This window comes from Microchirus variegatus (genome assembly GCF_963457635.1).
Source record: "Microchirus variegatus genome assembly, chromosome: 1".
Taxonomy (NCBI): Eukaryota; Metazoa; Chordata; class Actinopteri; order Pleuronectiformes; family Soleidae; genus Microchirus; species Microchirus variegatus.
The window spans coordinates 88,274-110,266 of NC_139802.1; the positions used below are offsets into that span (position 1 = coordinate 88,274).

Consider the following 21,993-nt stretch of genomic DNA (forward strand, 5'->3'; position numbering starts at 1 on the left):
AGCATGGTGTCCAAAAACCAATTTGGTGCACACCTAATACCCCCCTTCATTATCTGTAGTTCTTTATCTTACCACGTTTAGGAAGAATGACAAGCTGCTTATTGGAATAATAAAGTCCACCTTGTAAAGTCTGGTTGATGAAAAGGGAAAAGAGTACATTTTTAATCCACTAGATGGTGTTCAGGCTCCATTTGATTAGTGTGACACATTATTTTTCATCCTGTTCTTGACAGCCTCTGTGTGGAGGATATTCAGTGCCATGTTCAGGCAAACGCTTTTGAAAGACGACACATTTCCTGCAACCTTCATCTCAATTCCTCAATTCTCTGTTCCTCACATCCCTCATGTAAATAAATCAAGCACATTCTTTACTCTTCATTCTACTACGTTTATCTGACAGGTCTATTAGTGTGTTACAGGATTTTGCATTAAAATGCATTGTCAGCTGGTAGCTGGGATCACTTGTCACTTGTCAATAATATAAGAACATTTTAAACAAATAAGCCCTTGTTTGTTTGTTTTTAATCATCTGATGACACCTAAGTTTGTTTGTGACACGCCAACGTCAAATAAAATCAGAATTAAATCTAGTAATTTCATATCCTGTGTAGTGCAGTGTATTTCAAAGGCACCTTCTGCAGTATACGTCATGTTAAGTACATGTTGCTCGTTAAACTGTCATTTTAAATGAATGATTATTACTTGTAATAGACAGTAAGTCCAACACACAGCAAATGTGTAGGTTTTCCTTTGATCTTGGTGTGTCAACAGGGGGTGCTGCACGTTTTCTGAGGTTTTCCTTTGTACAATGTGTACAGATCATGTTGAAACAGTAATTTTCTGTGTAATTGGCGTAGTCTTTGTCTAACCTAGGAAGAAAAAAAACAACACATTTGTATGATGTCTTATTAAGGAGGACTGTGTTTATTCTACCTACAGTAAGTCAGGATATTCAACTTTCCTTCAGGTCTCCATGGACACAGCTTGTTGCCTAGTGACACAGCCGGTGTCAGCGTGGATGAGGAAGCTAAGGTCAACACTGCCATCAATTTAAAGGCAGCTGCTAAATGTGGGCATAACTTTAATAGTGTTTTTTTATTTTTTAAAGCTCACATAGAGTGGTCCTGTTGCACATATATGTTAGTTATGGAGGTCTACTTACATACATTAACTTGTCTTTATGGTCAAAAACCTCCTAGTTGTTGTAAACGAGCTGATAGAAATCTCTCCTTACTGACGCTGTCCTCATCTGCGATATTTCAGACTGAAATCTCACACCCAGACGACAGAGTGTGTTGTGATTGGCCAGCCAGTGTAGAGCCTTCCCAACTGTCTTGTGATTGGCCAGTACCCGGAAGTGACATATTCAGCACACCAGCTCTCAGAAGCACAGCTCCCCCCTCTGGAGCGGTGGATGCACTGCTCCTCATTATCAAAACATTGTTTTAACAGTGTTTAAAAATAGCTTCTTCACGACTCCCCGCCTCAGTCCCTTTGACGACCTTTGACCCAGAGTCAGACCCAGAGTCAGAAGACACTGTCGCTCGTGAAACACCTCCACAACGGACGTTATTCTTCTTCTGTGGTTCAATGTACGCAACCGGATGTGCCCGGACTAGTGCCCGGAGCAGGAGGATCTGCTGTTCAGGAGAAATGCTGTTTACGTAACCGGACCAGGTTTTTTCAGAGATCTCTCTGAGCCTGAGATTACAATAAAACACAGTGTTCTCAGCAGTGACTGAACTGTTTGTTTAGAACCTTCAGGGCTTCATAAACAAGGTAATGATGCAGATACACACTAAAAAACAGCGTTGATTGGAACTTCCGGTCCAGGTCTGCTTTAAATGAGACTTTATCAGTATACTTTTGCAGCACTTACTGTAGTCATTTAAAAATGATTCTCCACTCTTTCACTGGTGGATTGAATTCTAAGAGGATAAATCCAATAGTTGTGAAGAAATCAAACCGTAAACTCCGTGGTTGTGTGAGAGAAAATGTCGTTACCATCTAAAAACATGAAAGTCTGATATTTGAAAATTTATATGAAAGGAAAAATGTGAACCTGCTCGTCTACAGTCTCTTAGCATTTCACCCATTAAGTGCTGATGTTACCGTTTGCTCCCAAATGAACTGACTGATAGAAGACTGTAGTGCAGTCTAGTGCTGCTGACATGGATAAGTGCTCTTGTTTAGAACTGTATTTGTGTGATGTTTGAGCTTCACTGACCTTAAGCTGCCTCTCTTTCACGGCCGTGATGTTGACTTCTCTCCACGCCTCCTCGCCGTCTTCACTCTGGTCCAAATAGTAACCACGAACAGAACTTCCCCCACTGCAGGACGGAGCTCTCCATCCCAGCACCATCTCTGACCCAGTGCACAACAGCAGGGCGATGGCAGAGGGAGCAGAGGGAACACCTGTAAACAACCAGAGAAATGTAAACAAAAACAACTGACAGTTGTTGATTAAATAATGAAATGACTAGCATCTCTCTGAAGTCGCACATTTTTAATGAGGCGCCGATTGCTACAATAAACAGCAACTTTTTGCCACATTTAGCAAAAACATTTTTTAATGTTAGTTTTGACCAGATTTACAGCAATATTTGGGAATTTTGTGATATTTACTTCTCTTGTGAAAATATAATTTCAATGTTTAATCTGAATAACCGGATGTACCAAAATAAAAGCTTGAGGAGGTCAGGCTGTGTTTATACAATCAAATAACTAATTAAAACCACCCTAGCGGGGGAAATCAACTTGAACACACACTAAATTAAAATAAAAAAAACTCACATGTTTTTTATACTTGTTTTTTTGCTAAATGTTGCAAAAAGTTTCTGTTTATTTTAGCATGCAATTTTTCACACTTTGCCTGTATTAAAGGTTCAGAGAGTAAGAAGTCTCACCATCAGAGTGACAGCTAATGGTGAGACTGTAACAACTGTGGTGACCTTCACACATCAGACAAGATGTCGTTCTCTTCCATTTTCAACGTAAACGACTCCCTCGAGATGTGAAATGCTCTGACTGTTTTGTTGGTTCTGTAGAAACACAGCAGCCTCCGTAGAGGAAAGGCCACTGTCTACAGTACATATAAAAGGCTTATTGTAAAGCTATGAAAACCAAACGAGTATCATTTTGAAGCCATTATACACTTATGTAAAACACAGTTGGGCAGTGTATTCAATTTCTGCCCTTCATTTTACACACATTTTCCAATCAATATATTCAGCATTTAAACATTTAAAGGTGCCGTATGTAAGAATGTGGCCAAAAACGGTTACTACATTCAAACGACGTAACTGGCAACCCGTGGTTGCTCGGCAGCTGAGACTCTACTGACTGCAATGATTAGTAGATGGCGGTAGGTGGCGCCACATGCCAAAAACATGATTTCAAAACATAAACATGATTTGCAGTCTGCAAAATATTTTTTTTAATGCAAATATTTTGTCTGTACTGTTGTTGTTGGTGAGTTCAGTTTGTTATATGAACATTATTCCTGAGTCTCTGTGACATATTAGGAGGATTATTACATAATGCACCTTTAAATATGAGGTGCTTTGAAACAGGAACTGTGTGTTCAGTGTTGAAAGCCAAAGAGATACTGCTGCACTCACAAATAGCTGCTTTGACAAGGATGTGTTGAGACTGCTCTGAGTATTTGCTGTTTCCTGCTCGGCTCACAGCCTTCACCCGAAACACATATTCTTTCCGTGTCTTGAGACCGTGGACGATAAACCTGAGGTGGAGAGAGATGAAGATTGAAAGATATTTTTAGACGTCGGAAGAGTTGTGATATAAGTTAACTTCAAACATGAGCCGTCACCTGGTTTTGGTTAGAGGCTTGTTGTTAACAGTTTTCCACTGGTGTTTGTCAGCTTCACTGTAGTACAGGTAGTATCCCAGAATGTTGTCTTTGTCTTTGGGCTCCTGCCACTGCAGCAGCACTGATGTGTCTGTGTCTCTGAAGGCTAACACAGAGTGAGGAGACGCCGGCACAGCTGATGGGAATCAATCAATCCAAATCAGCCATCAGTGAAATTATGAAATTTAGGAATGGAATGTAAAGTAATACTTTGGCATATGATTAAAGGAGCAGTGTGTCGGATTATTATATATATATATATATCAGCTGCAAATGAAATACTACAGAGACCCCAAAGTGACATGAGGAAAAAAAAAAAAAAAAGACGGAATTTTTTTTTTTTTAAATCTTGAGTTTCCATAAAATTATGGGAAAAAATTGTATTTTTAAAAAAAACTTTTTTTATAATTTTTCTTTTCATATTTCTTGGAAAGTCGAGATCTCGAGTTTCCAAACAAAGATGAAAAAAACATTTTTTTTCAAAAAAAAATTCATAATTTTTGGGAAACTCGAGATCTCGACTTTGAAACTTGAGATCTTGAGTTTCCCAAAAATTATGAAAAAAAAATCATAATTTTTTGGAAATTTGAGATGTCAAGTTTCCAAAAAGTTATGAAAAAAACATTTTTTTTTTCATAAAAACAATCATAATTTTTTTTCATAATTTCTTGGAAACTCGTGATCTCGACTTTGAAACTCGAGATTTCAATAAAAAAAAAAAAAAAAAAGTAATTAAGTCATTTTTTCTCATGTCACTTCGGGGGCTCCGTAAAATACTTATATATAGTTAAATATAGTTGAGTTTTGTTACCTCAAAATAATTTGTCAACTCTAATGAATCCTTGCTGCACAAGGTTTTCTGAGGTCTGCTGAGGTTTTCTTCCACAGAGTCTGCCACGTTGTACCACCATGTTTATACAGTAGTTCAAATTAGTAGCAATTTTTTTTTTGCTAATTGAGTTAAAGGGTATCCAAAAAGTAATATAAAAAAGTAATATATTCAACATTTGGTTAAATGTTACATATACTTTATATCTATCTATTTACATGAAAACTCCCCATAGTGATCCTTTACATAAGACAAAACAATTAGTCATTCAGTTTATTAGTCAATTATTTCAGTCATTTATAATAAACTCATTTATATATGTTTGGGTTTAGAACCACTGGTTTGACAAAACTTTTGCTATTTTTAAACATCACTAGCAGAATCTTCTGTGACTCAGTTGACATACCACAAGGATATTCACAGTCCTTCATAAAGCCTAAAGTACATATAAAAGATTTATTCTAAAGCTATAAAGACCACATTATGCTGGACCTTAAAGACAACTTGAGGTGTAAGTGTCTGTCTGTTACATATTGCAGTAACAACAGGCCAAGTGGTAAATGCGTGGTAAATAACACATACATTCTCTCTCTCACCTTGCGGCTTTCCCAAGGAGATCGGTCCACTCGGTTCAGAGGGGTCACTGACACCGTACTTGTTGACAGAGCGCACTCTGAAGCAGTACTGTTTGCCCTTGAGCAGGTCAAACACTGGGAACCTGGGAGAGTTTACCACTGTATCCAGACTGGCCATCTCCCAGCTGTTTGTTCCTGCCAGTGACTGAAAAAAACACAACAAAACACACAAAATATGATTCAAATGCACCATCTACCTCAGGATATACAAGTATCATTCTGATATGCTGGAGGATTCAATCTCCACAAGAGTGAAGTAGTGCAAAGATGGTCACGTATACTTCAAAAAGTCCATGATTTATTCTTATGCTGTACTGTCTTCTCTTCTCTACGTGGATGCGATTGTCACATTTTGAACAAACCACTTAACATAAAAATAAGAACAGACAGATTTGCTGTGTGGTGTGTTAGGCAGAGTGACTGCAAGGTGGACATGTGAATACATCCTCAGATTCAGAGAGACATAAAGGGCCAATTCCAATTCCTATCTTAACCCTCAAGCTCAACCCTTAATCTTAACTGGCCTCAAAACCAAGTGTTGAGGGTTATTTTGTCACTTAGAAATGGGACACCCCTTAAATGCAGACACGTCTTCAGACTGTAGGGGGCAGAACAACGCGAAAGCTGCGTCCAGTCTGTCAACTCCAAAAAAGAAGAAGAAGAAGAAGAACACATTTACGTCAGGATTATTTATTCTGATCCGTTTGTCAGTCAAGTTATTAGGTTGTCAGTTAGTTATAAGATGATACTCATACAAATATTCAGCTGACAGTTACCACACACCACGACTTATTGAAAAGTAAACCATAGCAAACCATGGCTATTGACAAAAGATGGTAATATAAAAATAAATGTTACGCAACAATGACGTCAGTAATCCATAATATGGGCCTAAACTAAGATAATACAATGGTTTTCATCATTTTTATATCTCTATTAACAAAGAAAATACTTCATTTGTAGCGTACTCGTTTCGCTGCTTTCGGCGCCATCTTTGTTATATCAAAACACGCAATGCATTCTGGGTAGCCCTTGCGCCCAAGGGTGGTCTTGGAAAATCTCAAAATTGAAAAAACTTGACCCTCAACTTAATTTTTCTGAGAATCGGGACAGAACTTGCACTAGAGGGAGAGCACATTTTTGAGATTGAGGGTTAAGTAAGGAATTGGAATTCCCCCAACATGTGCATGTAGACAGTAAAGACAGATATGCCAGGATAAAGCCAGCTCTGCCACCAGCGACTCATCTGGACACCTTTGTCAATATATACAATACAAACTGCGATTTCATATTCCATGTTTACTTGACGTCTATGATGTGCATAGCCCTTACCTTTACCCCCTGCTCTCACTCACTGTTTGAGGAGGAAAAACCTAACAATAGAGCCAGGCCCGTCAGAGAGACCAGTGATTAAACAGTGCTTGCTCAAGGGTGAAAGGGATATTTGAATGTTCCTTTCATTATAATAGTGGGAGCGAAGCAGCAGACTTTAGTAATTTCAGATGCCTTTGACAGATTTGACAGTTTTATTACCTCAGTAACTTATAAAAGTCCAATGAAAATCTATTTCCTGAGGCAATTTTCCGATTATTTGAGCTGGAGGCTTTAGTCTGTCTTGATATTGGGGAGCAGAGACGTTATTGTTATATAGAATAGGTCATTCCCAACGCTGTGATACATTGGAGGAAAACTTTTGTTATTGTGGCATCCTTTTGAACTTCATATCAAATCCAAGGGGGAAAAACAAGCACACTTTTTCATATCTATGTATTTTCTTTTACAGCAATTATGATTGAAATATAGCAGGGCAAATCAAAACCACAACAGAGTGATCGATTTTTAAACCTTCAAATTTGCGATCCAGGTGATTTAAAATCCATTTGTTCCCCGGCTGTGAAATTTCATTTCAAAGTATTTACTTTTAAGAAAATACCATAAAATAACAGACTAACATGTCCTTCCTTGTAGTCGCTTCTGGCTGTGAGCTTAAGGGCATGTGGGTGAGGTTTATGGTCACTGTCTGCATGGACACAGTCACTGACAAGAAAAACCAGTAGCTGAGGGTGTGTAGTTTGGGTGAAACTAAGTACGCGCCCTCACCACTCAGCTATTACAGTTTATCTCAGACCAGAATTAATTAATTCTCATAACTATAAGTTCAACCTCAACAACATTTAGTCATTTGTGCACATCATAGTAGCAGCTTCTCCTTCCTCTGAACAAACTGCAAATGCTTTCGGACATGTATCAGTTGCTTTCATACTATTCTCTGCTGTTTTATAACCTTATCATTTGCTTATGTCATGTCAGTCAAAATGAACTATACTTATGGATGATGAATAGTCGTTCCCAGGGAACTCAGGGCAAATGGATCATTTCAGGAAATTTCCAAAATTTGTTAAAATGATTCCTTAAGAGGTTTGCAAATATTTTCAACAGATCCTTGTTCAGAGCGATGCCGACTATTATGATGGTAAATTTCAAGTCATTCCAAGATACTTTTGTTTTTTTGAAGAAAGTCAGTTTACTGTCAAAGTGCATCAGGGCAAATGGATCATTTCCTGAATTTCAAAATTCATTAAAATTATTCCTTAAGAGTTTTGCAAATGTGTAAATTCACAGAAATGATTTACAGTGTAGTTAGCGTGAAACTACAGTGGAAGTCAGGGTGTGTGAGTAATGTAACTTTAACAAAACAAAGAAGAGTGCATGGTTGTTTGAAGCCAGTTTCACAACTCAGCTAGTGCAATTTTTTCCTGCACTGATATGATGTCAAAATAAGAGTACGGGTCAAGTATAAACCTCAAAATAACACCAGAGGTCATTGGAGTTATGTAATACGGGTATTTGTCTGTGTGTCTTTATACAATACATAGCTTGTCTGTGGGAGTGAGGACTGACCCGCTCCACATAGAAGTTGAGCGCCTCCCTGCCTCTGGGTTCAGGCTCGGTCCAGCTCAGCACCACGTAGGTGTCGCTCACCTCGCAGGTGTGAACGTTTGTGGGAGGTAGAGGAGCTTTAATTTGACCTGCGGAACCAAGAGAGGAAGAAAATGAGGAGGTGGAGGAACATTCACAAGGTCAGGGAGAATAAAAGCAGAGTCCAAAAAGTGCTGGCTGAGATATTGCTTTCGCTAAAAACCTTTGCATCAGGAATTTTCATGCTTTGTCTGCTGGATTTGAGTAAAAGTGTTGAGTAGGTGGAATTGAACTTATAATGCCCTATAATTTCACCTCCATTCCTCATTTGTTTTAAATAACAAATAAAGCTGGAGTCAGCACACTTTCAGCAACATTTCATGTCACGGACAGTGGAACAATTTGTGATTTAGTCCAACGTCTTGAGTTTTAGTTCCTCTCTTTCTCTCTGCTTTTGTTTCCCCTGAAACTGAACTGCAGTGTAGTGTGTAGAAGGTGGAAAACAGTAAAGAGTGACAGGAGAGAACCAGTCAGTCCGTGTGTTTGTAATGAAGTTTATATTGTTGTGCGTCTGTGTCTCAGCACAATATGAAATAAAACCTCTTAAAGAACAGTTTGTGGAGTTGTATAATGGCTCCATTTTCTTCTATTTTTAAATTCCCCTGTGACATATAAAAATGTCACCTTCATGCCCATATACAACCTAATCATATCAAAAAAAAAAAGCAATTTTTCCAACATTACTGTTAGATTTTAGAGGATGCTATATACCCTGTGCTTTAAGATTTTAGATGACTCATCATGTACTCCGGGGAGTATTCTAATTTCCACCCAATAAAGCACTTTATGGTTCTTGCAATCCCCACCCTGCTCCAACCCAGTGTACCATTCAGATTCATCAATTCCATCACGGGGGTGAGCCCATTACCACGGGAAGGGGGGGGGGGTGCTACAGCCCCAGCATAGTGTCATACATACACCATAACAATTAAAATAACTTGGGCATGAGGAGTGCACCCGCTACTACAGGGTGTTCCACCATGCATAGGACACACCAACAGTGGAAGATTTTAATCAGCACTGGGGATATGAGCTGCTCACATCATAGTCTTATCAAAACAGCTTTTCTTTCTTTTAATTCAGTCTACCAGCAGCCTCCTGTGGTCTGTACCACCTGAGATGCAATGTGCATTAATCAGCCACCTGCGATGATAAGATATCTCAAGTCCTTCCGAGATATTCAGCTCACTGTCAAAGTGCATCATAGCAAATGGATCATTTCCTGACTTAAAAAAAAATCATTAAAATTATTCCTTAAGAGATTTGCAAATATTTTCAGCGGATCCTTGTTCAGGGTGATGCCGACTATTATGATGGTAAATTTCAAGTCATTCCGAGATACTTTTTACGATAAGACCGTCTGTGTAAAATACACAACCACAGTTTTCACCTCACTTGCATTAGTGAACTGTTCTACTGCTGCTTCAGCTGAGAATCAAAATAAGCTGCAAAGCGTCTCCCACATTAACGCTTGAATGTGACGCAGCATTTATTTGTATCTTAGCTGTTTCACACTGTTGTGAAATTGTGCTCTCCTGCTTGGCCTCTCGGCTCTACGCGGTTTGGTTGCATTTCCACGACAAAATAGTACCTCCTTAATGTGGAAGGAGTCATCAAGTCAAATATGAATTCTTTTCATATTGGCTACTAGGACAAAACACACTCGCAAAAACCAGCACAACAAAAAAGCATTTGCAATTACATGGCTTTATGTTTTTCTGCACTGCACTGAAATTATTTTTGCAATCAAAGTACTATAAAGATGTGTATGTGTACATAGATAGATAGATAGATAGATAGATAGATAGATAGATAGATAGATAGATAGATAGATAGATAGATAGATAGATAGATAGATAGATAGATAGATAGACAGATAGAGAAACCTAACAAATGAAAACATATATTTTGTGGTTTCCTTCTCCAACACATATCCCTGCTCCTTTATCTCCCCCTGACTGTGAGTTACATCACCAGAGTAATCGGCCCTCTTCACACTCATTCCTGTCACGCCCCCATTAAGTGCATTTACCAGGATACCACCAGGGACTGTTCATTCATTTTCATTCATTTCTGAAAATGGAACAAATGCGTTTATCGCTGTTACAGCCGTTACAACCGTTACAATTAAATCAGCTCATAGTAAAATATAATATAAAGATGCATTAACCCACGAGCCTGAGGAAACCTACAGGCTCAGCAGCACATCATGTACTGTACATACACAGATGCTGTTTCAAACCAGGGAGTGGAAATGTTCAAATGGCATTTTTTTTATGACAAAAGTCACTGAATTCAAAGAAAACACAAAAAACAGCTTTTCTCTCACCTTCCAGATCATCTTTTGTAATAGTGATGGTCCTCCCTCTGCACACCTTGACCACTGAGATGGAGAGAAAAAGAGAGGGGGGACATTTGGGTAATGAAGTTATATGAGAGCCCATGATAACACTATTAGTGTAAATGTTAGAGGAGCAGTGTGTGTGTGTGTGTGTGTGTGTGTGTGTTCTTGTACTTGCAGCATACTGAGGACCAGTGAGGGGTATTTAACCAACAAAGTGAGGTCTTTTTTACAAAGTGAGGACATTTTGGCCGGTCCTCACTTTGTTTCCATTGAAATCACTTCCTTAGGTTGTAAAGATGCTATACTCTGTTTTTAACAGAGGTCCTCAATTTGGTACAAAAAGCCGTTTTCCAGCCCTGGTGTTTCACACACTTTTTGCTCTGGGGCTCCACCTGCAGACATTTTATGGTACTGCACCCAGTAGTTCTTTATAAATGTCATTCATGAAGTAGATATTTGTTATTGTGTTGATTTATAAAGTGGAAATGCTGGTCCTCACTTTGCCAGCACTTTTACCCGGTCCTCAGTATGCAGCAAGTACAAGAATGTGTGTGTGTGTGTGTGTGTGAGAGAGAGAGAGAGAGAGAGAGAGAGAGAGAGAGAGAGAGAGAGAGAGAGAGAGAGAGAGAGATGGAGAGCAGGCCAGAGGCAAGTCAACCTTCTGCCTGTCCTTCATCTGTGTTTAATGATCCACAGCATCTGACCAGAGCCCATCTGTCCTCCCTGTTACACACACACACACACACACACACACACACACACACACACACACACACACACACACACACACACACACACACACACACACACACACACACACACACACACACACACACACACACACACACACACACACACACACACACACACACACACACACACACACACACACACACACACAGCAATTGACATTAGCTCTCCTTGAATTGTTCCCTTTCCTCTAGTGAGGAAAAGAAGAAAACCTATTACCTTACAGGTAATCTTGCCCGTGGTCGACTGTAGGATGCTATGTTATAAAGGCTGATGCAGCGGCAACAGCAGGGTAAGAATCTGAATACATAGTGAAAAGGCAACTGTGAATGATGCAGGTGCCACTGAACGGTCTGATGGTTTTGAGAATGCTATGTGTGATGTTCTGCACAGTTGCCAGATTTAAAAGCAAAATGAAGAATGAAGCTTGTTGGAATGGTGAGTTCATCAGAGATGTCTCCGATGTCAAGATAGCAAATAAGAGAGTGGAATTTCAGTGAGATTATAGTCGAGTTTTGATGGCTTGCAGATATATATGCAAATACAGGTTGCACAAATATAAAAACTACATGAATTTAAATGCCATATAGTCAGAGCACCTTGTTTTCAGTTCAGAATGTCATATCAACGCTTTTTTTCTTCCAATTTCAAACATTTTTTTCCTCAAAAAGGGCTCAAGGCAAAGAAGGGGCTGATGATGAGTTGGGTACAGATGCTCGACTTCAAACCCTCAGAGTATCTTTCTGTCTCAGACTCGTCTTCAGTCATAACCAGCTCTAACACAAGAGATGTCACTATCTCGACTTTCTCCTACGGCACACAACTCATACAAAATGTATTTGTATGAGGTGCCGACACACACACAGTCAGTCACTCAGCAACAAGACGCCGGTAACCATGGTCAGACACGGACACTCACTCTCACTGAGAACATTGAGAGTACCAGTGACATACAAGTACAAATATAGTCACTTTACAAAAGGCTCATCCACTAAATCTATGTCTGCTGTTGATATCTTAACCCTTTAAGGCACCACTCAACCATTTGGTCGAGCACACTTTAAGTCACTATATCTCATTGAAAAATGCATCAAGCTGAACTCACTAACACTAAATTAATGTGACTTCTTCTGAATGTTGTACTTTATGAATTATGCAAACCAGGTTTATTATGAACAGACGTCTCAACCGTTTGGTAGAGGCCTGTATCTGAAATACTGTAGGGTCTAATATAAAAACAATATATATTGATTGATTGTCATTATTAAATATAAATGCAAAGAAATCATTTTTCCTTTGCTTTTTTTCTTGGTGCGTAGTCTGCGTACCTTAAAGGGTTAAGAGTATGTTTGCCGTTTTAATACTTAGAAAAACGTTCACTCCTCACACAAAGTTTATAGTCTAAAATTAAAAGTGCATCAATCATGTTTTGGCATGTGGCGCCACCTACCGCCGTCTACCAATCATTGCAGTCAGTAGAGTCTCAGCTGCCAAGCAACCATGGGTTGCCAGTTACGTCAGAAAACGAAACCTGAAAGACCTCTGTATTTTGAATTTAAATGTAGTAACCGTTTTTTTGGCCACATTCTTACATATGGCACCTTTAACACTACGGTGCACAGGAGTTGTTCATCCACTGCTGCCTCCATCAGTAAGTTCAAAATGATTAGTCCAAACGTACCACATGAGGCAGTGGTAGACAGCAGCTCCTGTGTCCACACACTAAGAAATCAGAGTACGAGACTCTACCTTTTGCTGTCGCTCCAGTTGTACCTTTCTCAGTGTGTACAGACACATTTTTGTCACTAGGGGTGCAGAAATGTTTCTTTAGCGGTACAAACAAGGAGGTACAAATTTTAAAGGTACAGTGCTTGTCAGAGGCGATTCTAGAGTCTGTAGGGGCCCTGAGCAAAATTTACCAGGGGGCCCTTCGTTCCAACCAGTGTTCATCACCATTATGTTATAAATAATCTAACACCAACGAAAAATGTATGAGTGCAACATATATATATATATTTTTTCTTCAAAACTAGCCTACGCTGTCGGGGGCCGACAGCAAGGGTATATCCGCGAACTTGTCCAATCCTCAACTTTCCAATATACCCAAAGTATACGCACTCGCACCTGCCACTAACTGTTTAAATGAATTATTCATAAATTCAACAAAATAACTGTTAAATATTATGATATAATGCTGACTACACTTTATACATGTTCAAAGTATCCATATAAACTCCATATTGAACACAGAATACCTGAACTTATACATTTCTCTCTAGTTTTTAATAAAACTAGTTAACCAATTATACCTTGTTAAATATTATGAATATTAAAATGTCATCAAAATCATTGTACATTTGAAGGCAATATCTCCATCAGTCTGGAAGATAAAGCCCAAAATGTGTTTTTAGCATAATAAATTAATTAATTTGCTAATTAATAATAAAGCTACAAAGATAGGGATAATTCTCAGGTGGTATGTGATGCTCATGCAAAATTTGAAGCCAATGCCTGCAACACTTTGGAAGATACAGGCGAAAATATGGTTTTTATATCATTAATTCATTAACTAATTAATAATAATGGTAGACAGCTCAAAATCAATAGGGATCATCTACAGGGGGTATGTGACCCATAAAAAAATAAGAAAATTTAATCTCAAACACCTTTCCAGTTATCATGTTAACGGCTAAAATCTGCAGACGTGGAAGCGGACGACGACGACGACGACGCAGACGCGGACGCGGATGCGCGAGACGATTCCATAATATCCGCGCACGTTTCTCGCTGATATAATGAATGAAATAACATGGAAAAACCTTGTAATTAAAAAGTATGTGAAACTATAAATATATAGAACAATAAAATACTGTAAATAACTGAAAAAAAACATATATAAACTGAGTAATAAAGATATGCATTATACTGTAAATAATCCTCTTCATTTTCCAACTTGCAGAACAATAACTTCCCTTTAGGGAGGTTTCCTACTGAGATGTCATTGCAAATCGCCCATTGTTGTTTAAGGGGGACGGGGAGGCGGCTGCTCACTGCACATTTCAGTAAAAACAGCCCTCAGGCTCTGAGTGTTGGGGGCCCCCTATCAGCTCGGGGCCCCAAGCAGTTGCCTGCCCTGCCTGTTCACAAACTGCGCCTCTGGTGCTTGTACCCTGATAGGGTACAACTGGAGCGACAAAGCATTTGTGCCTTTTTAGGTACAGTCTTGTACTTTGATTTCTAAGTGTGCATGAGCTAAAAATCCTAATTTTCGGTTTGCACAGTGACTCCCATTTCAAGCAGGAAACATATTCTAATGATATTAAAGACTTGTGCTTGCATACATTTTATGAGGAGAGACGTTTGTTCAGTGGCTAGAAATCTCTGTTTGGTGTTCTTTTGTGTTAAAGCTGGTTCCCAGAGCAGCGGCTGCACCTTATACGACCACATCATCGTCAAAAAACACCCTGAACTATCACTTGAGAATATTGTGGTCGGCTTGTCCGTTTCTCACCACTAATGAACTGAACCAAACAGGTCATGTTTGTTCCTCTTTAAATATTTACATGTAAGTTTCTTTGCGGTGATGTAAAACCAACAATGCTTTCTTTGGAATATCAGTGCATCAGTGAGGTGTTACCCGTGGTCCTGGTGCAGTCCTGGGGGTCTGCAGTGAGGACGGGCTCTGTGGCCTTGGACGGACGTCCTGCTCCAGCTTTATTTACAGCATGAACTCTGAACTGGTACCAAACTCCTTCCTTTAGTCCAAACACTGGGTAGTGACACGTTTTCTGAATGTGCTTGTTGCAGCGCACCCACTCGCCTTGACCTACAGCAAATCTGGCAACAAAAAAAAACAAAACACAAATCAATTCTTCACATGCAACATTTATGCAACAACAAAGGAAGAAAGAGACAACTGAATAAGAGGTAAGCAAAGAACCACATTCATGAAGTTTGACCATTTTATGTGCACTCTGCATGGTGCAGCATTATAAAAGCAATTGTAAAACACTTTAGCCTGCACAACAACACATCACGGTCAGTAAATACCCCACCAAGGCCTATTATTGTGACCAGATTATACAACGTCGATAACAAACTGCTGCCTCTTGGGGTAAACAAAGAGAGAAAATAGTGCACTTCTCTAAGAATAAGGGGTTGCTAGGGAACTGAGAGGTACATTTGCCTTTACTGACACCAATGTAACCAATAACATTGTGGAGTAAGAGAAGGAAAAACACACAAATACACTATACCGAATGCCATTAACAAACACCTTTGGGCAAAGATGGACACGGACACTTACACGAAGACACACAAACACACACATAAACACATGTGCAGGATGATCCTGATTGATTGGTGTTTGGTGGTGATAAGTGCAGCACCTGTTCTCCTGTGAGAGTCTTTGACTCTGCTGTTAACACAGCGCTAAAGGCTGATAATTAACACGTACACCATCCATCTAGTGCAAACGCTGCCAAATGAATATTACACCACCACTGGTCGCCAACATCGCCATCTTTTATCTGCCCTAATCCAATTTCCTCACGAGCAGCGTGCGAGATTAAGCTGCAAATGTGTAGTCTTACAGTAGGTCGCTTGTTGACTTACACTGCAGGAAATTGCTCTGAGTCCAGTCCACAATGAGCCTTTTTATGAGACAAAATCAATGTGCTCTCACTTTAAGGGATATTATCTTTTTACAGAATATACTTAGTGAGAAAAAACCAATAGCAATTTTGATTGAAAAGTTTGTTTCTACAGACATATTTTTAAAAAGTGGGTGTAATTTCAGCCAAAATCATAGTTTTATAATACCGTTTATTATCATTTAGAAGGACAGAACATGATCATGAAACTAGAAAAAGAACAAAAAAACAAATTGACCATGATTTTGACAATTCACAAGTTTTGTTATTCAAAATACGTTTATGAATGAACCGAAGATTTGCTGCTTTTCTGTGTCATGATAGCAGAATAAATATCTATGAGCATGTGTACGGGTGATCAGTAAAATCATAATGTCTTATTTGAGTTTCTGTCACATAATTTCTCAGTATTTTTTGACAATTATTACACAAAACAATTAGTCAAATAACCAAGAACACAATTTGCAAGATTAGAAAGTGATCAATTTCATGTAGTTGTGAGTCAAATCACTCATCTTGATGCTTGAAAAACAACGTCAATTTATTTTATATGATCAATATATATGATATATAGGGTGTTTACTTATATAAGATATGATCACACTCTTGCCTTTGCAGCAAGAAGACCCGGGTTCCTGGGTTCGAGCTCCGTTTGGAACAACTTCGGAACAAGGGCCTTTCTGCAAGGAGTTTGCATGTTCTCCCCGTGTGTGGGTGGGTTTTCTCCGGGTTCTCCAACTTCCTCCCACAGTCCAAAAGCATGCGATATGGGGATGAGGTGAATTGGTGACTCTAAATTGACTGTAGATGTGAGTGAATGGTTGTTTGTCTGCCTACGATGGACCGGCGAACTGTCCAGGGTGTACCCCGCCTATCGCCCAATGTCAGCTGAGATAGGCACAGCACCCCCCACGACCCAGGTAGATAATGGATGGGTACCACTTTTTTGTTGTTGTTGATGACACTCCTCATCCTTACCGCTCAACAAAATAACCCTCCACAGGTGAGTCCCCATCAGCACTGGGGGGCTGCCAGGTGAGGAAGACGTAGTCCTTGTTGACGTCAGACACGTAAACTGCCAGAGGAGACGCAGGACCTCCGAGCACTGCAGCTGAAGCATCTGAGGACGGAGGACTCCAGGTTAACTCATGGAGGAGGAAAAATGGAGGGTGCGAGTAAGATGTAGAAGGAAGTGGTGAAGATACTAGAGAGTAAAGGGTAATGGAGGAGATGGAGACTTACAAAGATGCATAAACAAAAACAAATCGACCTCCCCTCTGACACTTTCGTCTGCACCAATCTCCACATGAATAATCGATATATAATATTATATTTAATTCCTTCATATTGGGTTTGTCAACTTATGCAATGTGGTACTTTCCGCTTTTTATTTTACATAAAGCATGTGTGTTTGGTTGGTGTGTATTTGTGCAGAATGACTCTGATCACACTGTGCAGTGACTGAGGGAAATTTACGAGTAAGCACTTCTATGATGCTAAGACACATATTTCTTCATCCCAAACACATTCTTCCACAGATGTTCCAGCCAAATACTAAATGTTTGATGAGTCGAGTGGACATTTTTCTGTGGCATAATATGTGCAAGTAGCAAACAAGGTATACTGCAGAGCAAGCTTGACTGATGGTGCAATTTCCCTGCATCAATTAAGGAAGTTTGCTGACAGGAAACTGTTTGGAGTTAAGGTTGAGTTAAGGTGTTTCTATACACAAGGTCTCACCCAATCGCTTCTTTAAAAACAGTAAATTGAACTTTTCCGAGTAAAGTACTTCAGGTTCTCAGGCTGCAAAGAAAATACTTTTAGTATCTGAGAAGTTTGTGGTTTGTAGTGTGTTCTGACACTGACACACACACACACATACCCGTTTCTATATCTTAGTGAAGACACCACATAAACATTCCCTAGACCCTTACCCTAGCCTCAACCATCACAAAGTGACTAACCCCAACTATTACCCTAACCCTAAAACCAGGTCTTAATCCTAAAAAAGCCCAGACAAAATGTCCCCACAAGGTCACATTAGGTTCACCTGTAAAGGTTATCGTGTAGCTTTAGGTCCATCCTGAAATTTCACCCAAAAGCCGAATATGTATGTATATATCCTCAATGTACCTCACCTTTGACATAGACGAAAGCACTGTGTTCTTGGATTACGTCAAAGGTCTTCAACTGAACGGTGTAAACACCTTCATGCTCTTTGTGGGCAGGCCTTAAAGTGAAAGAAGCCTTGTTGTCAACTGTGTGTATGTCCACAGTGTTGGATCGTTGCAGCCGTTTACCTAAAAAAATCAGAAGAGACATAAAAACTGCAGAGACAATTTAAATTCAATTCAAAGAAAACCACCAGTTATCTTTGATAATATTTACCATCTCTGAACCAGCTGACATCCTGGAATGGCAGCAGAGTGGAGGTGAAGAAGCACTGCAGGGTGAGGCTGTCACCTTCCCTCACCCATGTTGGAGGGAAGCAAGTGTCAAAGTAGACTTCCTGCCCTGTTTTCAGCCCTGAAAGAGACGTTCGGAAATTATATAAAGATGAAAAAGAGAAATAAAACCAGGAAGTGTATTTCAAAATTCACTACAGGACATATAGGGTGAATTCCAATTCCTTCAATCTTAATCCTCAATCTCAAAAATGCGCGCTCCCTCTAGTGCAAGTGATGTCCTGATTTTTTGCTGTCTCAGAAAAATTCAGTTGAGGGGCAAGTTTAAGGGCTGTATCGCCTTGGGACCAAGGGCTACCCAGAATGCATTGCGTGTTTTGACATATCAAAGATGGCGCGGAAAGCAGCGAAACGAGTACACTACAAATTAAGTATTTTCTTTGTTAATAGAGATATAAAAATGGTGAAAACCATTGTATTATCTTAGTTTAGGCCCATTATATGGATTACTGACGTCATTGTTAAGTAACATTTATTTTTATTTTACGATCTTTTGTCAATAGCCGGCCGGTGCAGGACAAAAGATGGTTTGCTATGTTTACTTTTCAATAAGTCGTGGTGTGTGGTAACTGTCAGCTGAATATTTGTATGAGTATCATCTTATAACCTACTGACAACCTAATAACTTGACTGACAAACGGATCAGAATAAATAATCCTGACGTAAATGTGTTCTTCTTCTTCTTTTTTGGAGTTGACAGACTGGACGCAGCTTTTGCGTTATTCTGCCCCCTACAGTCTGAAGACGTATCTGCATTTAAGGGGTGTCCCATTTCTAAGTGACAAAATAACCCTCAACATTTGGTTTTGAGGCCAGTTAAGGTTAAGGGTTGAGCTTGAGGGTTAAGATAGGAATTGGAATTAGTCATCAATAGCCGTGACAAAAGTATTTTTAAACACTGTTAAAACAATGTTTTGATAAAGAGTAGCAGTGCATCCACCGTTCCAGAGGGGGGAGCTGCGCTTCTGAGAGCTGGTGTGCTAATTATGTCACTTCCGGGTATTGGCCAATCACAAGACAGTTGGGAAGGCTCTACGCTGGCTGGCCAATCACAACACACTCTGTCTTCTGGGTGTGAGATTTATGTCTGAAACACCGCGGCTGAGGAGAGCTAAGACAGATTTCTATCGGCTCGTTTACAGCAACTATGAGGTTTTTGACCATAAAAACAAGTTAATGTATGTAAGTAGACCTCCATAACTAACATATATGTGCAACAGGACCACTCTATGTGAGCTTTAACTAATACATACAAACAAGGGCTGTGCTACACGTTTACTTATTTATATTAGGGGATTGAGGAAGAAAAGAAAAAACATGGGATAGAAAAATGAACGGTCAAGAAAGAAAATGAACATACTGAGCACGTATTCATTTTCCACAGTGGAACCCTACAGGGCAGAGATATAACTGATAAGGTAAAAGTAAGCTCCACTAAAGGCGCAGCTGTACTGCACCAAAACTTCACTCCAGATGGTTGTAATCTTGGCTGAATGTTGCAGTATAAAACTGAGCAGAACTCCTCTGGTACACGATGGTACCAATCATGGCAGGTAAAGAGGAGGATGAGAAAGCACAGGATGTGGAGGCTAATGATGAACAGAAATCTGTGTGCTTGATTGATTAACAGTACTGTTCTGTATGATTACAGAAAGTGATCGTTTCCCCACCAAACATGGTCAATAATCTCTCATTAGTCGCAGATGTCTCTGTACCACGGTGTCCGTTTGAGCCGAGCTGGCAGCCGGTCATTGTTATCGTTAAGCTGTGGCAGTAACAAGCTCTTCCTTACTCGGTGTCTTCGGTGACAGGAAGTGAAAATGAGCCCAACAAACCATAGAGGCTTAATTAGCTGAAGAGACCATCTTATACAGACTGACATCGTCATTAAAGAGCGTCTGCTGCAGAGCACAGAGACAGAGTCAGGAGAGCCATCTCACAGGAAGCACAGCAAGAAAAAAGCTGAAGATGTGATGTTGTTTTTGAAAGTGAACAATTCCCTTTTTTTTCCCTACAGTTATAATTCACCCACTTGTCAAAAGCACCGGAGCAATGCAGTCTGTAAGTGAGACGTATGTGTGCCAACACAAGGTCCTGTCAAATCCTATTGTCAGGGACAAATGTGAGGGACTGTGACATGTTTCTTATAATAATCTTGTTCTGTCTTATCAGTCTGAGCTTCCACAGGAACGTGTGTGGCTTTATTGAACATACACGGCTCAGATGTGCTTCCCTCAGCACAACAATGACCATTATAAATTCACCACAGTTGTTGCTTTTGTTTTTTGAGAGATTCGTGTCAGAAAATATAATCTGCTGTATACCGTGATAATAAAATATCAGCAACAGAGAAAAAACAGCAACGCAATCCTTCAGTCAACACCGACGCCGCTGACAAGCTGACAGAGCGGAATTGAAAACGTCGACTTTATTTCTGAGCGTGTGGCGAACACGTCGGCCGGTGCCTTCGTAGCACTTCAACAGCGGTGAAGTCCAAAAAATGTGGGTGTTTACTTAAAGGTGACTCTGCTGGATAGAGGTCTGCTCTGTAAGAATAAGTGGCCTCTAATGGTGAGACTGCAAGTGGACGACTTCTCCACTCACTGCTACCTTTCTCAAGCATGTCAGGAAACTATGGTGACCTTTGCATACCAGAAAGGATAAAGGATGTTCTCCTTTGCCTGCGTAGTAAGCTCCCATTTAAAAAAGGTCTTTGCTTATAGTACATATTGTACAAAATAAAGTGGTACCTTAAAGGGTTAAAACACAAGGTCTAAGTAAAAGGTCTTGGTTTGGTTTAGAATTTAAATTCCTGGTTTAAATTAGGGAACAGTTCCGAGACAATTTACTTGGCCAAAGTATTGCACTGTCAAAAGGAATCAGTGCTGACTGCTGATTGGGGCAGCGGGGCTTCTGTCTCATGCTTTTCTGACCACAAACCCCTGAGATTGTGGTCCACTAACACAACACAACTATCACCTCTTCCCTGGATTGTTTTTCCTTCCTGTTGAAAACAATGTTTAAGTATAGATTAAAAGCAGCATCGCTCCAGTATCACCGCTCACAGCGAGCGTGATCTGACACCAAGCGAGGTCTGCCTGAAAACATCCTCATCCATATACATGTTGGTGGATAATCTAGGCCAAAGTGTGCCTCAGCCAATATAAGTAGCTCTATAGCTTGGAGCAAAACGGAATAAATCCCCTGCTGTTCCAGGAATGAAATATACATGACTGTCAAGTCTGCTCATTTGGAGGCGAGTCTTTCCATTGCTACAGCAACTGTCCTCCACATTACATACATTCTCACATCTGTGCACCCACACAGAAACAGAAACCCTGTTGACAAACAAAAAACCTTTAATCCGCCGCTCATTTTCACTTTCACCAAGATTTTTTCTTTATGAGGTTCAGTGTGTGGCAGCGTGTTTGTGTCACAAAGCCTTCCAGCCCACTCTCATTTTACTGGTGG

General features: G+C 39.8%; 1 protein-coding gene across 2 annotated transcripts in view; it reads right to left on the bottom strand.

Moving 5' to 3' along the window:
- myom3 (myomesin 3) overlaps positions 1-21,993 on the bottom strand; it is a 67,519-nt gene that overhangs the window by 25,156 nt on the left and 20,370 nt on the right. For both annotated transcript variants that reach the window (XM_083892874.1, XM_083892873.1), the window contains exons 9-18: positions 18,446-18,583; positions 18,196-18,357; positions 17,036-17,177; positions 15,043-15,242; positions 10,641-10,694; positions 8,234-8,361; positions 5,294-5,477; positions 3,830-4,004; positions 3,621-3,742; positions 2,228-2,415 (exon numbers count right to left, since the gene is read on the bottom strand). In XM_083892874.1, the coding sequence (XP_083749000.1) occupies positions 2,228-2,415; positions 3,621-3,742; positions 3,830-4,004; positions 5,294-5,477; positions 8,234-8,361; positions 10,641-10,694; positions 15,043-15,242; positions 17,036-17,177; positions 18,196-18,357; positions 18,446-18,583 (1,493 nt within the window). The remainder of the gene's footprint in view (positions 1-2,227; positions 2,416-3,620; positions 3,743-3,829; positions 4,005-5,293; positions 5,478-8,233; positions 8,362-10,640; positions 10,695-15,042; positions 15,243-17,035; positions 17,178-18,195; positions 18,358-18,445; positions 18,584-21,993) is intronic.